Here is a 12,772-nt window from a genome sequence, read left to right as displayed (position 1 = left end):
TTGGACATTTACTTTTGTAATGCCCATATTCCATACACTCAAAGCACATTATATGTAATTTACTTGAAATTAAGTTGCTTGAGTTACCTAGGGTTGAGGATGGATATAAGCTCTCTCCTTCATCCCTTCCGGAGGTAGAGGCTTCTTCTTCTTGCTCCAGTCTTGAAGAAGAACTCTCCTCCTCTTCTTCCTTAAATGTTGAGTAGCCCTCAACTTCTAATTCCATACCTCCATGATGTGAGCTACTTGGCTCACTTGACTCCTCTTCATGACTTGAATTGGAGCTCTCCTCATGGAACTTAGCCAAGTTGTTCCACAACTCCTTGGCATTGTTGTATCTACCTAACTTACACAAGATATCATTAGGTAATGAAAATTCAAAGATTTTCGTTACCTCATCGTTGATTATAGATTGGTGGATTTGTTCCTTCGTCCACTTCTTCTTCTTGAGAGGTTCTCCTTCTTTATCCATCGGAGGAATAAAACCTACTTGTACACAATTCCAATTTACTAGGTTAGTCATAAGAAAATACTTCATTCTTACCTTCCAATACGCGAAGTCATCGCGATCGTAGTAGGGTGGAATCGTGACGTCTTCCCAAGTTGATCCATTCTCTAGCTCGTGCTCCCCCGGGTGTTAATCCGACGAAGAGCAACCTCGCTCTGATACCACTTGTTAGGACCTTCGGATGCGGCTAGAGAGGGGGGGTGTGAATAGCCGACCCCAAATTCTCGTTTCTTCCTACAATTTGAGTTAGCGCAGCGGAAATAAAAGATAGAAACGAAACGGGAGAATATCAAACCTCAAACGCGACGATATAACGAGGTTCGGAGATGATACTCCTACTCCTCGGCGTGTCCGTAAGGTGGACGAATCCTATCAATCCGTCGGTGGATGAGACCCCGGAAAACCGGCTAATAAAAACTCCTTCTGGGTGGAGAAACCTCACCACAATCTCTCTTGCAACAGCAAGATCAGAGTACAAGAAATACAGTAAGAAGCCAAGAACAATATGAATGTAAAAACACTAATTTGCTTGCCTTCTCGTCGACTGTTGATGAAGCAGCAACTTCACGGATGCCAACCACAGCAGCAACTGTTGTTGGAGACCCAGCCGAGGGAAGCTCACACGAAGCTTCAGCAGTAGACAGCTCAACAAAGCTCAGATCGCAAGGAGGAAGAAGAAGAACAAGAAGAAGTTCTGTAGAGGCCCTCCACCTCGTTATATAACTTGAACCTGCGAAGAAGAAGACAGAAATCTAGTCGTTGTGTCTCAACGGCTAGGCCTGGACCGATCAGGCCATAGCCTGATCGGTCCAAGAAATCCCTGATCGGTCTGTGGACCGATCAGGCCCTAGTCTGATCGGTCCCCAGACCGATCCCAACTCTTCACAGTGAGGGGTTGCCGAGCCCTGATCGGTCTGTGGACCGATCAGGCCATAGGTGGATCGGTCCATAGAACGATCCCCCTATTGATCCCCTATTGTTCTCTTCTTACTGATCGGTCACCAGACCGATCAGATAACCCACAGAGAGTTACTGTGTGGTTACTGATCGGTCATCCAGACAACCAAAGTATCACTGGATCGGTCAACAGACCGATCCAATGCCTCTGTTGGTTTTAGAGCTTCCCAGTCCTAAACCCTAACGTCTTCCTGGTCCAGAGAACGAGCTACCGAGCCCTCTCTGACCTAATCCGGAGAACAAGCTACCGAGCCCCCTCCGACTTCCACGTCCGGTCCAGAGAACGAGCTACCGAGCCCTCTCTAACCTAGTCCGGAGAACGAGCTACCGAGCCCTCTCCGACTCTACGTTCGGTCCAGAGAACGAGCTACCGAGCCCTCTCTGACCTAGTCCAGAGAACGAGCTACCGAGCCCTCTCCGACTCCATCCAGTCCAAAGAACGAGCTACCGAGCCCTCTCTGACCTAGTCCGGAGAACTAGCTACCGAGCCCTCTTCGACTCCATCCAGTCCAGAGAACGAGCTACCGAGCCCTCTCTGACCTAGTCCGGAGAACGAACTACCGAGCCCTCTCCGACTCCATCCAGTCCAGAGAACGAGCTACCGAGCCCTCTCTGACCTCCCATGCCAAGCTTCCATACTTGGACTTTTCCCGTGCCAAGCTCCCTGCTTAGACTTTTCCGTGCCAAGTCTCCATACTTGGACTTTTCCCGTGCCAAGCTCCCTGCTTGGACTTTTCCGTGCCAAGTCTCCATACTTGGACTTTTCCCGAATCAGGTCAACTCAAGTTGGGTCAACCAGGTCAACCTTGACCAAAGGTTGCACCCACAATCCCCCAAGTTCCTATTCTTGTCAAACATCAAAGTATAACTTCTCCATTCTTGTCAAACATCAAAATATACCTCGAGTCAGGTCAACTCGAGTCGGGTCACCCAGGTCAACCTTGACCTAAGGTTGCACCAACAGAGATTGGAGAAGAGAAATCACACCTAACATTAACATGTTGATCCAGTTGGTGCTACTATACTCCTTGCTTGATTAAATTTAAATGTTGATGTATTCATTTATATTGTGTCTGATCGATACCTCTATCATTTCGTTTCCTTGATAGACATTAAATTTAACTTTTATCTAGATATATTTACAGTCATAAATTATTCGATTTTCCCTTTGTCTCCATTTGATCATTTACAACTGTTCTATTTAGGTGATGAAAAATATGATTTATTTTTTCTTTTACTCTATGCCTAAAAAGGTTTTTATTTAGTTCTTGATAAATGATAATGACTAGTTTGGTCTTGTTGCTATCTTTGTTTTTTAAGTATTGTATTAAGTTTTGTCATTTTGTATATATTTTTATTTATTTATTTTTTACGCTTTGCAGATGATGATAAGTTGAGCACGAGAGCACAATTTTTTTTCTATTGTTATCATATTTCATTGTTCTTATTTTCTCAATTTTATTCCTTTTTATAAGGGTTATTCTCTCCATCTTTCATTTAAGTAATTAGACATACTTCCATCTTTCTTCATTTTTAAATAATTTTGAATAGACTTATTTTCAGCTAAGTGAATTGTAAACATTTTATCTCCTTGAGGTGTATTATTATATTTAATAATAATACTCTCTTTAATACCGTAAAACTTTTATTTCTCTGAATTAGATTATTAAAACTTGAATATGAAAATTTAATTAATAATTTTACATCTAAAAAGTGAGAAATTAAATTTTTCATAATTTTTTTTTGAAAATTATTATTTTAATTTGTTAAAAAAAATTTAAACCGTTGTTTTCGATTCCCAGTCTGAATGAAAAAGAGTGAAGGAAACTTTTTTTAAAAAAAATGTTAAAGACCTAATTTTTTTTTCCTGCCTAAGGCATCAAATTGACTTGAGCTGGTCTGTTTAACAACACAAAGTTTGACTTAACTTAGCTTGTTTGCAATACGCTAATGAGTTGTAGCATCTATCTATAATACTAAAGCCAATGAATTTTATGCCTTTTCATAGTTTTGAGTTTCATTGTACTATCCACACTTGATCTATTGTGGTGTTTTTTTTTATTATTCAATTGTCTAGCTTCTTACTTTGCTGCTCGATCTTCCCCTCCTGTGTTGCTTGAGGAGTATCCTCTTTGTCATTTTGAACCATGGATCTCCTCCCTCCTCGCCCTTGATGTGCCATGTTCATAACAAATGTTTTCATCCATCAAATTGCTTTGTTTTCTCACATCATCTTCCAATGCCCACACTTGGTTTTCTTCATACCTCTTCCTTTGACACTTCTCATGCTCTAGTGAAGCAATCACAACAACCTCCACACCTCCACTAGTTCATCCACCGTGATAGGAAGATTCTATTAGACATGATCTTCCAACTGTTGGAGGCTGACAACTAAAGCTTCCTTAAAGGCCTCCAAGGACGGATTTCACTTTTCTCTTTTTCCCTAAAATCCAATCTTCTATAGTGCTTTTTTCTTAAAAATATATAAACTAATAATATTGTAAATTTTACTTTTACGAATTTGAGATTTATAAAATATAAATTTAATATAAAATGAAGTTTCATAAAAATAAAGTAAAAAAGTTTGCATTATTTACTCTTATGTTAATGAAGCATTAAAAATGTAAGAAATGTCCTTGCTAAAGAATTTAATATACAATTAATTCCACTGGTATATATATATACTAACTACTAATTTATCATTTACAATTCAATAATTTTCATTTTTATAAAATCAACAACCAACTACCTCCTCTGGTACTTACCATGGTGCACATTAAATATGAACATTCAATCTATGTCCTCTCTCGGTGTGTGTATATAGCAGTTTTTTATGTGTTTTGTGTAGAAGTTATAATTTTTTAGAGATTTGTGAATAGAAATTATATTGAAGTTATGTTTTTCAAAGATTTTTAAGATTTGTGAATAATATTGAAGTAATTATGGTAAAAAGTGAATAATAATTATGAACCATAATTGTGGATAGTAATCTCAAACCGTGATTACTAAATCTAGATATTTTGAAAGGATTAAGATTCTCATTACTTCTCATCAATTATATTTTATTGTTCAAGCTTCTTATATGGATTACCGTGGATGACAATATACTTGGGCTAGTGACACAACCTAAACTTAGTGTTGATCTTTTAAAATCAACACTAATATAGTGCTAGTCTTTCAAAATCAGCACCAACTTGATCTTAGCAACATGATGATAGTTTTGAAAGACGAACACCAATGTGGTACCGATTTTGAAAGACCAACACCACATTGGTGCTGGTTTTGAAAGAAAATAAGCACCAATGTGATGGTGGTTTTGAAAGATCAGCACCACATTGGTGTTGATTTTGAAAGAAAACCAATAATATAGTGTTGCTTTTGAAAGATCAACACCACATTGGTGTTGATTTTAAAAAAAAAACTAGATCAACATTTGTGTTGGAACCCTAAAACCATCAATTAGAGTTTATAAGGTCGATATGGAATGTGGATTCTGAAACACCGAGGAGACAAAGGAGAGGAGGGAGATGATCAATATAGTTGTGAGCGAAAACCCTAACTCATTTAGCGCGAGTTTAGAGTTGAACAAGATGACCTATATCTAGGGTTGGAAGAGAGGAGAGGATGAGCGGCAAAGAAGGTTTAGGACTTTTGTTTTAGGGAAGAGAGGAAAGCGAAGGAAGAGAAAGAGTAAAAATAAGCTCACGCGATGGGAGAGAGAAATTTAAAATTTAAAATTTAAGCCGCGTCACCAGCTCACGTATGTTGTCGCTCACGAGGTTCCATATAAGGGTGTGCAAGGTGTATATAGAGATAGAGAATTTTTTTAGCTTGCACATCCATTCGGTGCACACTCTTGGACCACCCTCACAAGTCCAGGCACCCGGATATGTGAGGGTCGCCCAGAAATATGCACCGAATAGATATATAGACTAACAATATTATATGTATATATAAACTAATATTGGCCTGATACTAATGATAAAAATCCTTGTAGGCCATAAAAAATATTCCTGAGAAATTTAATCACAATAGGAGAAAATTGCTAACCAGTTCAATAATTCAAAGCAAATCATCCAACAGATGGAGTCCCTGTCAAGTCACCTAAATTTCATTCAGCAAAGGCTCTGAAAACAGCACCTAGAAGACAACATCACCTTCAAGTGGCCCTCCTCCGCTGTCCGTTCTCCTGTTTATCATTTCTGTGGTGTGGCCAACGGAGATAGTGATCTGACACAGCCACACCACACATCCACTCACTTCAACATTGGCAAATGGTGATGACAAATCAGGATCATGCAGTGAGTCTTGGTGCTCACTCTTGGATTGTGGCTTCAAGGAACAGATTAGCAGAGGTTATTTGGGTGGTGGATGAGCTCGAGCATCACATGGATAGAGGTTGATGCTGTCCCCTAACTAATGCCCAGGATAGCTAACATTGATGCCCTTCCCTCTCCTGTGTCCCTTTCAAGCTTTTATAAAAAGCAGCTCATGGTGCATCATCACCAGTTTTACATGTAAATATGAAGTAAACTGACCAGAATATTATTCACCTTGAGTTCTTGATAAAATACAGTCATTGTTCTTAATGTTCCTTGCTTTCTGTTTGATGAATGCAGCGTTAGTCAAATCATTAATCCTCTAACTTAACTGTTTCATAATAATCAATCATCAGGCCCACACAAGAGAATGCATCCGACTTGCTTGTTGTATTATAGTTCTACTTCAAGGTTACTAAACTGAGAAGTGATTAATTAATCCAGAATACATACTAAATCTGTCTGTGTGAGTTCAACATGGTCATAGTTGATGTATTGCATTCTCAAAAATGACTATTAAGAGCAATATAATTACATGGCACATCTTGTTTAGCTCACAGCAAAAAAATAATAACTTAACATGGCAAAAGATGAAAGAAAAAGTGGTAGTAAGTAAATGGAATTATCGTGCCGTCTATGTTTAGATTGTTTACTTGTTATCACTATCCTGTAGCTTCCCTAGTGCTCGTTGATGGTCCTAGTGGCACACCGGCAGCCATGGCGACTCCATTTGTAAAGCGCTGCAGCTGGAGCATTCGGGCATAGCACCCATCAGAATGGTGGTTGAGCAGGTGTGAATGTGATCCTTGTTCCACCACTTTCCCATCGTCGATTACTGCAATCACATGGGCGTTCCTTATGGTCGCAAGGCGATGTGCCACCACGATTGTGGTCCGTCCAATTCCAGACCGTTCGAGTGCATCCTGCACACCCCGCTCCGACTCTGCATCTAGTGCACTTGTTGCCTCATCCAACATCATTATTGGTGCCTTCTTCACTAGTGCCCTTGCTATTGCTATTCTTTGCCGTTGTCCCCCTGATAGCTGCACCCCACGCTCTCCGACCCATGTCCTATACCCGTCGGGCAATGCTGATATGAACTTGTGTGCATTAGCCATTGTCGCAGCTTCCACTGCTTCTGCCTCTGTTGTTGATTCCCTCCCATATGCGATGTTCTCAAATATGGTTGCAGCGAAAAGGCATGGTTCCTGAGGCACCACCGAAATAACTTGCCGTAATGCCTTTAAGTTATATTTCCTTATGTCTTTTCCATCGATGAGCACGCGGCCTGATGTGGGCTCATAGAACCTTTGAATCAACGAAATGACTGAACTCTTCCCGCAACCACTTGGGCCAACAAGAGCCAACATCTTTCCGGCACGGGCACGCAGTGTCAGATCACGGAACACAGGCATGTCTGGGCAAGATGGGTAGGCAAAGTCTACATGCTTGAGCTCGACCTCCCCACGGATGCGGTCAGGTAAAGGAGTAGCATCAGGATCATCAGGCTCAATTTCTGTTTTGCGGTCAATTAACTCGAATACTGATCGCATGGCACGTCCACCCTTGATGAAGTCAGGTGCAAGAGTGAGGGCCTCGGCAGCACCATTAGCTGAGACCATAAGAACCATGAATACACGAATTGTCTTAGAAAAGTCGGAGATGCCATGCTTCACCAGCCATGAAGCATACCACAAACCGAGGGCATAAGAGGCATACAGAAGGAATTGTGCAATTCCAAAACCACTCCCTGCTATCTGACCCTTCCAGAAGCAGTTGCGGAGCGGAACTTGCAGGTTGGTTGCAAACAATTGGGTGATCTTTTCCTCTGAACTGAAAGCGGCGACTGTACGAACATTGGCAATGGCCTCCCCAGCAATTTGTGTAGCCTTGGCATGAGCAACTTCTAGATCTCCTGAGAAACCCGTCATGAACATTTTCTGCATCATAAAACTCCCAGATTAAATAGTGATCGTTCGTTAGAACCTTAATGCTACTTCCAAATAACTAGAATATAGTACCTGAAGAACAGTGGCAGCAACCACAATGGGGAAGACAGAAACAAGAACCAAAGATAGCCGCCATTCGAGAATGAATCCAGCAGTGAATGCAACAAGCATCAGTGAAGTATTCTGAACAATGACTGATATACGGTCTCCAATTGCAGATCGCACATTATGAGCATCTGATGTCAACCTTCCTGCAATTCTAGCACTAGCGTTCTCCTCTCTATCAAACCACGCTATCTCATTTCGGAGAACAGACATGAACATCTTCTCTCGGACACGTTTTGTTAAATTTTCTCCAACCACATCCCAGAAGAAATGTTGCATAGTATTGAAGAGCAAAGCAACAGATGAAACACCGATCATGAGGTAGCAATATTTGCCAATCTCCCGGCGCATGTACTTATAATCCTGAGCATAGTAGGCACTGAGGACAGCACTAAGAACGTAAGCAAAGAAAGCACTCATCGAACCGCACACCATGGAACCAATTGAACCTATGAGGGCATAAGACCATTCTGGTGAATTCATTTTCACAAGCCGCAGGAATGAGTTGGCCTGGTCTCGAAATGCAAGCTTCTCGATTCGATGATTTGGATCAACTGAGAAGCTGAATTCAGACGTACTGAAGTCAGAGAGACGGCGAGAATATGGTGATCGGCCATATGATGAGTTCCGTGTAATGATTGGAGAGCTCACAGAGTTTCTAGCACTCGAAGGCCTATCATAGGATAAAATAAGTGAATTAATAGAGTAAATACAGTTGATTATTACCATGCGCAATTAGAACAATGGTTATACCTTGCACTGCTCTTCCTGGCATTTATTAGAGCTGCCTCATGGGCCTGTTCCTGCATGCGAATTAGCTTTGCATAAAGGCCATTTTCGCCTTTGGCCATGAGTTCATCGTGTGTGCCAATCTCAGTGACGCTCCCTTGCTGGAGAACTGCAACAACATCAGCTTTGCAAATAGTTGACAGACGGTGGGCAATTACAAGTGTTGTGCGGCCAATCATAAATCGATCGAGCGCCTCTTGCACAAGTTTCTCAGATTCAGAATCAAGAGCACTAGTTGCCTCATCTAGTAGAAGAATTGCCGGGTTCTTTAGCATCGCTCTCGCAATGGCAATGCGCTGCTTTTGTCCACCAGAGAGTTGCATCCCTCTCTCGCCGACCTGTATTTAGAAAACTAAGCTGGCTATAATTCAACAAGTAGCAAGGAAGACACTAAATCATTTTTTTTTTTACTTTTTTCTTTTGTATTTACTTTTTGGGCAAAACAAGGTTCATCTACAGGAAAGAACAAATACCTGTTGACTCCTTCCCAGTGACAACTTCCAGACTTTTATATACTTTGCCTCCCATTTAGACCATAAATAACAAATATACAGTTTCACATCAGATGATTCTATCGTCTACAGAACACTAGCCATGTGCATGTGCAGCCCTTGGTATATACTCTATTACATTCTTACAATTCATAGCAGTGACAGAGAAAACCTTGTGATAGGAATCTAAAATAAAAGGCAATATAGTGTTCTGTTTTTAGGGATAAAGCCAAGTGATTTTCAAGTATCAGTTAGTAGAAAGTGAAGCCTAGCTTCTCTGCCCACCATTAGGCTCCTATATCAGTCAAGCTCAGAAAAGGACCTCAAAAAGGACTCTTGTCGTGTTACTTCACTTTAACAATGGCACTTTATCAGAACATGGAAGAGAGTATTTAGTGCGAGTTGCAATAAAATAAAGTCCAAGTTAAAGAATTCGGGCCATGCTGTACACCTCAAATGTAGTAGTGGATAGTGAAAGTGCATGACCTTAACAGGAGCCATTCCAGACAGACGAGTACAAGTAACAATCAACTAAAAAAACAATTCAAGAAAATGGAGATCACTTTTCCAGTGCACAGATACATTCATACCTGGGACTCGTAGGCATCTGGCAGCTTCACAATGAAGGAGTGAGCATTTGCCACTCTTGCAGCTTCTTCTATCTCTACTTGTGTGGCATCTTCCCTGCCGAGAAGAACGTTTTCTTTGATGGTGGTTGCAAAAAGGGCAGGCTCTTGGCTAACAAGGCCGATCTGTTGCCTGAGCCACTTTAGCTTTAGAGACTTAATGTCATGCCCATCAAACAGAATTTGTCCTGAGATATAAAATAAGAAGAAGAAGAAATGATGATTAGTGTCTCCACAAAGTATGGCCATAAATGAACCAGGTCGAGTTGAGCCCGAATTCGCTCGATATTTAATTATGGAACCGATTTTGGACGCATTTTTTTTTAATATTAATAAATGAATAAATTATATATTATATATTACAAAAATATATATTATTATTAGTTTGTTTGGCTCAACGAGCCACGGGCCAGTAAAACTCGGCTTGAGCTCGGTCAACTTCGAGCTCAAGTCAAGTTTTAACTGAGCCTTTCACAAGCAGCTTTCATTTGCACCCTTGTCATACAGGAACAAATATGTTCATATTGGGAGTTGCATATGCATTTTTAAGCATCACAGAAAGTAAACGGCTGAAATTACAGAAAGGAAGTTAAACCAAGTAAATAAAGATTATGCTTCTAGATTTCGAGTTACCTGAAGTGGGATCATAGAATCTTTCAATGAGGGAAACCACTGTACTCTTGCCGGAGCCACTGCTTCCAACCAAAGCAATGGTCTTTCCTGCAGCAACAGTGAGTGAGAAGTCTCGGAGCACAGGGACATCAGGCCTTGATGGGTAAGCAAAATTCACATTCTTCAACTCCACAAGCCCTGTGATGGCACCCAACTCAACCCCTGAATCGTTCTTCATGTCCATGCTTGGCTTGTGATCGATCGTTCGGTAAATCTTGGCTGCAGCCACCCTTGCCTTGGCAAATGCTGCCATGCTAGGAGCCGATTGCCCAAGAGCCCTACCAAACACCCCAATTCATTACAAAAATATAATAAAAAACAGAACTTCGAATGATACTAACTTGGATTGTAGTTTTTTTTTTTCCTTACAATCCTCCTATCATGACGGAGAACATGGTAGAGATGGCGAGCCCGCCATTGGTGTGGTGGTGGCGCACCAGAAGCCCTCCGTACCAGAGCAGCAAGGCATAGGAGCAGAAGACAGTGAAGTAGGTCGCGCCCAAGCCCAGTCCCTTGGAGAATCCACTCCGATAGCCAATCTTCTGAGCTACTCCGAGCGCAGAGGAGTAAGCTTGGAAGACTCTGGTCTCGCCAACGAAGGACTGCACCGTCCTGATCTGTGCCACCGCCTGAAACGACGAGGTTTAGCCGTTTAGGACGTCGCGCGAGAGTACCAAGAAGGCGCAATGGTTATGTGCGAAGGAGAAGAACACGTGCCTGCTCGGAGATGTTGCTAGCCTGGGCGAGGGCGTCCTGGCTCTTGGACGAGAGCTTGGCCAATGCGGTTGCGTGGAAGCCGCCGATGACGGCGATGAGAGGGACGACGGCGAGCGTGACGAGCGCGAGTTGCCACGCCGCCGTGAAGCCCACCACGAAGCCGGACACAAACGTCGCCATGTAGTGGATAAAATTCCCAAGCTGGAAGACAATGGAGGAATCGTTATTCCAAAGACCAAGAAAGCATCTTTTGGGGGAGGACGAGGTGAATACGACCATGGCGCACCTTCTCGCTGATGGCATCCTGCACTATGACCGCGTCGGCGTTAATGGTGAAGAGGACGTCGGAGGTGCGCACCTCGGTGTCGAAGTAGCGGACGTCCTGGTTCAGCGCGGCTTCCAGGTACTTGATTCTCATCTTGGTGGTTTGCCGTTCGCCCGTCCACATCCAGCACGATATCTCTGTTTACGTTCAAGATCCCTTTTCTTCAATCCAAAAAAACACACACACAAATTTTATCAAAGGCGATTGCTCACCGGCCCAGGAAGACGCCCAAATCGCAGCGCCGACAACGAGGAAGTAGAAAGCGTACTGCAGTTTAATCATCAATCGAGCTGTCACCTGTGCGCGTGAGAGTGAAAAGGGGGGATTAGGGATTGGAAGAAAACTGACCTTGACGACCTCGCGGACCATGGTGCTGGGATCGCTAGTGTTGGACCCGAAAGAATTGACCAGATCGGCGAAGAAGCGGAGAAAGATTGGGAGGGAGCAACCATGGACGATGGCGCCGACAGTGCCGATGGCCATCAGCGTGCAATCGAGCCCGTCAGCGAAGCGGAAAAGTTCGCGGAAACCGACGGTCGGCGCCGGCGGCTCAGGCTTCTTGTCTTCCTGACTGCTACTCGAGGCCGATGACGGCAGCTGCGGCTGCTGCGGCGGCGGAGGTTCCTCCGCCTTAGGATTCCCACCATCCGCCGCCTCCATGTGGACTCTGGAGACAGCAGAGCTACCTCCTCTCTCCGTCACTTCGATTACCAGCAAGTCCTCGCCTTTTGGAGTGCGATGCGGAGGCGAGTTGAGGCGGAAGGCTTGCAGCTCGGGTTGGCTCCATTCCTCCACCACCACAACCCCTTTTATCATCTCCTCTTCCTGCTGCTGAAAAGTCTGCTGCTGCTGTTCCGACATTGCTCAGAGCAGAAGCAGCATGCAATGACTTCTCCTCACCCACCCTCACCCTCCCTCTCTCTCTCTCTCACACACACACACACACACACACACACAGTTGCTTTGTTCGATCTCTCAAGTCCGGTCCTCTATAAAGCAAGCTTTTTTAACAACCTTGGCCATGTTACCTTTCACCACGAACACACAATTTATCTCGCTAGCCTTCCTGAACAAGTGTGGACTGGAATTTCCGGCATTAATGATTAAACTACAGAAAGTTACTGGTGCCCTATTGTGCCGACACGAGGACGTGTGAAACCTGAAGTGGCAGCGGTGATTGGTTTGACCAGATTACGAAAGCAGTAGTTTTTATGGGGATTGTGGATTGACCGCAACAACAAACAGAACAAATAGCAAGCTTGCAGGACACGCCAGGAACGGAGAGATTATATGATTCGTTGAAGACAGACGATG

The 12,772-nt window shown here is 43.0% G+C and overlaps 1 protein-coding gene across 2 annotated transcripts; it reads right to left on the bottom strand.

The window, feature by feature from the left end:
- Positions 1-6,251: 6,251 nt before the first annotated feature.
- LOC121969868 (ABC transporter B family member 1-like) lies at positions 6,252-12,436 on the bottom strand. 2 transcript variants are annotated; one of them, XM_042520154.1, is made up of 10 exons: positions 11,807-12,436; positions 11,671-11,725; positions 11,420-11,595; positions 11,134-11,334; positions 10,786-11,045; positions 10,378-10,694; positions 9,709-9,932; positions 8,592-8,965; positions 7,806-8,511; positions 6,252-7,724 (listed from the first exon to the last, which is right to left on the bottom strand). In XM_042520154.1, exons 1-10 carry the CDS (start codon positions 12,317-12,319, stop codon positions 6,447-6,449), a joined length of 4,104 nt encoding a protein of 1,367 aa, XP_042376088.1. In that variant the 5' UTR covers positions 12,320-12,436; the 3' UTR covers positions 6,252-6,446. The 2 variants fall into 2 exon arrangements, with proteins under 2 accessions (XP_042376088.1, XP_042376089.1); XM_042520155.1 differs by lacking the exons at positions 11,671-11,725; positions 11,807-12,436 and having other exon boundaries at positions 11,410-11,584.
- Between the last annotated feature and the right edge of the window lie 336 nt (positions 12,437-12,772).

Source organism: Zingiber officinale, chromosome 4A, assembly GCF_018446385.1.
Source record: "Zingiber officinale cultivar Zhangliang chromosome 4A, Zo_v1.1, whole genome shotgun sequence".
NCBI lineage: Eukaryota > Viridiplantae > Streptophyta > Magnoliopsida > Zingiberales > Zingiberaceae > Zingiber > Zingiber officinale.
The sequence above is the reverse complement of the archived record's forward strand: the minus strand, read 5'-3'. Positions and strand labels throughout refer to the sequence as shown.

Bases quoted from the DNA above. Each gene is read 5' to 3' on its own strand.
- LOC121969868 (XM_042520154.1), bottom strand. From the start codon at position 12,319: ATGTCGGAACAGCAGCAGCAGACTTTTCAGCAGCAGGAAGAGGAGATG. The intron at 11,335-11,419 runs GTGCGCCATGGT...ATTGTCTTCCAG, and splicing joins AGGATGCCATCAGCGAGAAG to CTTGGGAATTTTATCCACTA. The intron at 9,933-10,377 runs GTAACTCGAAAT...TTTATATCTCAG, and splicing joins ATTCTATGATCCCACTTCAG to GACAAATTCTGTTTGATGGG.